The sequence below is a fragment of the Nematolebias whitei genome, chromosome 5 (genome assembly GCF_014905685.2).
Source record: "Nematolebias whitei isolate Nwh7 chromosome 5, NemWhi1, whole genome shotgun sequence".
Lineage (NCBI taxonomy): Eukaryota > Metazoa > Chordata > Actinopteri > Cyprinodontiformes > Rivulidae > Nematolebias > Nematolebias whitei.
In genome coordinates, this window is record NC_056502.1 from 6103445 (window position 1) to 6106027 (window position 2583).

General features: G+C 46.3%; 1 protein-coding gene across 1 annotated transcript in view; it reads left to right on the forward strand.

Moving 5' to 3' along the window:
- Nucleotides 1-2583, forward strand: part of si:ch73-95l15.5 (cingulin) — a 14987-nt gene that overhangs the window by 4758 nt on the left and 7646 nt on the right. Inside the window, exons 5-8 of the mRNA XM_037676735.1 lie at nt 246-395; nt 471-617; nt 1839-1970; nt 2058-2249. Of these exons, the coding sequence (XP_037532663.1) occupies nt 246-395; nt 471-617; nt 1839-1970; nt 2058-2249 (621 nt within the window). The remainder of the gene's footprint in view (nt 1-245; nt 396-470; nt 618-1838; nt 1971-2057; nt 2250-2583) is intronic.

Here is a 2583-nt window from a genome sequence, read left to right on the forward strand (position 1 = left end):
TCCTGGTTGTTTAGGTAAACACAGTCTGTTTACATCCTGGTTGTTTACTACAATGTTCAGTCAATAATAAACATCAGCTGCTCACCAAAGCGCAGCAGCTTCCAGCTCGAGCAGCCGGACTTTAGCTGATAGTTTTTAATAGCTGTTTTCATGGAGGCTGAAAGTCGTGTGATGGAACAGCTGAAGCTTGTTGTTTTAGCTGTGCAGATGCACGAACAGCTAAAGGTGGAGTGTTTGCTCTGCAGGCTGCTCTGGAGACTCTGAGGTCTGAAACGACAGAGAAACAGAAGAACTTGGAGGAAGAGGTTGATGCTCTGAGGAAGGCCGGACGAGACCGGGAGAAAGACCTGGACACGCTCAGCGCGGTGCTGCAGTGCAACCAAGACCTGATCAACGTAAGACCCGGAGGTGGACGTGATCCGGACCAGTTGGGCTCAGGCGCTCAGATCTGTGGTTTGTTCTGGTCTTAGGATCTGCGAGGAGCTCTGGAGGAGAAGCAGTATCTCCTGAAGGAGGTGGACAAGGAGCAAGAGCTGTGGCGACGGAGAGATGGAGCCCTCGCTGCCGTCCTGAAGGAGAAGGAGGTTCTGATCCAGAACCTCAAACAGCAGCTGCAGGTTTGTGAGACCGACACAAAGGCACCAGTTCTCCGGTGTCTCTCTGGGTTTTCAGAATTGCAGCGTTTCAACCAGGTTGAGGTTCTGGACCTCAGTTCTTCTCTTTCTGAGCCATCCTGTTGCATCATGACCCAGTTTGGTCCAAGCTTCAGCTCTTGGACAGATCACTCCAGAATCATTTAGCTCCACGGGTCTTAAACTGCGGTACCGGTACCACTGGGCCAGTTGTGTATTCAAGCTTTTGGCAAATTTTGGCCCAACGTTCACGGGTAGTTCTTGTAAACATGTGATTCTTTGTGAACCCAAAGTCAAATTTTCAGCTTTTCCAACGTTTTTGTGTCTCCACCAAACCCCGACAGCCAGAGTCCAGTGGGACACAACGTTCAGGTCTACAGAAGACTTCATGGTGGACCAGGTCCTGGAAAATGAGCCCTCCACCTCTGTGCTGACGGCACTTTTGAGAGTTTGGCCTTTTTAGAAAACGTTCTACTGCAGCCCTTCCAAACAAGCCATGACCTTTGACCTGCTGACTGATGCCTGTAGAGTCTGAGATGGAGCTGACTGCATGGTCTGACCTTCGGGGTGAATCTAAACTGAATGTGAAGACTCCTCTGTAGAGAGATGGACTCTAAATAACCTTCGACTCTTCTCACTGACGAGCAGCAGCAGCTGCTTCTCAGGTCATTGCTGATGTCTTTCCGTCTTGGCGTTGTGCTAACGCTCAGCTGTCAGCTCCAGAGCAGCAGAAGCTGCTGCTTTATGGAGGTGAAACACTAATTTACTCCTCAGGGGAAACTAAAGCCACACGTTTAGTTTAATATTTACAAAATGTTTGCATGTTGGAAATTTAATCACAGGATTCAGCTGGTTCCTAAAAGATGTTTTAATATTTGAAAGATGTTCCCAGATGTGAAACAGCTGCTTGATTTTAACGTTTCTGAAAAATCTTAAAGCAGAATGGGTTTCTTCTTATTTTTACATGCAGTTTTTCCAACATAGATTAATTTAAACCAACTGTTTTTGAAGAAACTAAATAGAAACTTTAATCTTTTTATTTTTATCTGTGTTCATTCAACCTTTATTTAAACAGGTTAGTCCCGTTGAGACACGAGGACTCATTTACAAGAGAGACCTGAGAAACCTGTAAACTTTGCAGCCTTAAAATCATCGTTTAGCTCAGACTAAATCGATGCGTCTGTAATCATCATGTTTTCCTTCCAGGCTCTCTCCAGCTCTGCGATTGGTCCGCAGTTGTCAGGGGGCGGGGCTGAACTGACGGAAAATGGCGCCATCTTGTGTCAGGAGGTGACCAAACTGACGGCAGCCCTGCAGGAGAGTCAGAAGGAGCTGCAGGTGGGAGGAGTTTGACCTCAGAGGGTCTGAGTTGACCTCAGTGGAGGAGCTGTCAGCTCTGAACTGATTGATTTTATTTTTCATCAGGCGGAGCGGGACAGGCACAGCCGGGAGGTTTCCTCTCTGATGGACCGGCTCAGGGGCCTTCAGCAGGAGCTGAGGGAGGTGCAGAAGGAGAGGAAGGAGGCGGAGAGAGCCCAGCAGAACCAGCGAGAGGACCGAGAGCGAGAGGAGAGGAGGCTGAGGGACAACCTGATGAAGAGGGACAAACTCATCGAGGTCGAAACATCCAGAATTCTGAATATTCAAACGTTTCTCCGATGGTTCTGTGGGAGAATTCAGCCACGTGTTAATTTATTTTTATTTCTAAGTTGTTTATAGAAACAACTATTCAGACGAATCCTAAAATCTTTAAAACTTTTTGGCAGAATTGATTCTCCCATAAAGTCGCAGAACTTCGCTGCCCTCTTGAGTTCTTTAGAGACCCGCTGAAACATCATAAGAGCACTTATTATTAATAAGAGCAGATATTATTAATAGGAACAGTTATTATTAATGAGAGCTGTTATTATTCATAAGAGCACATTATTAATTAGAGCAGATATTATTAATA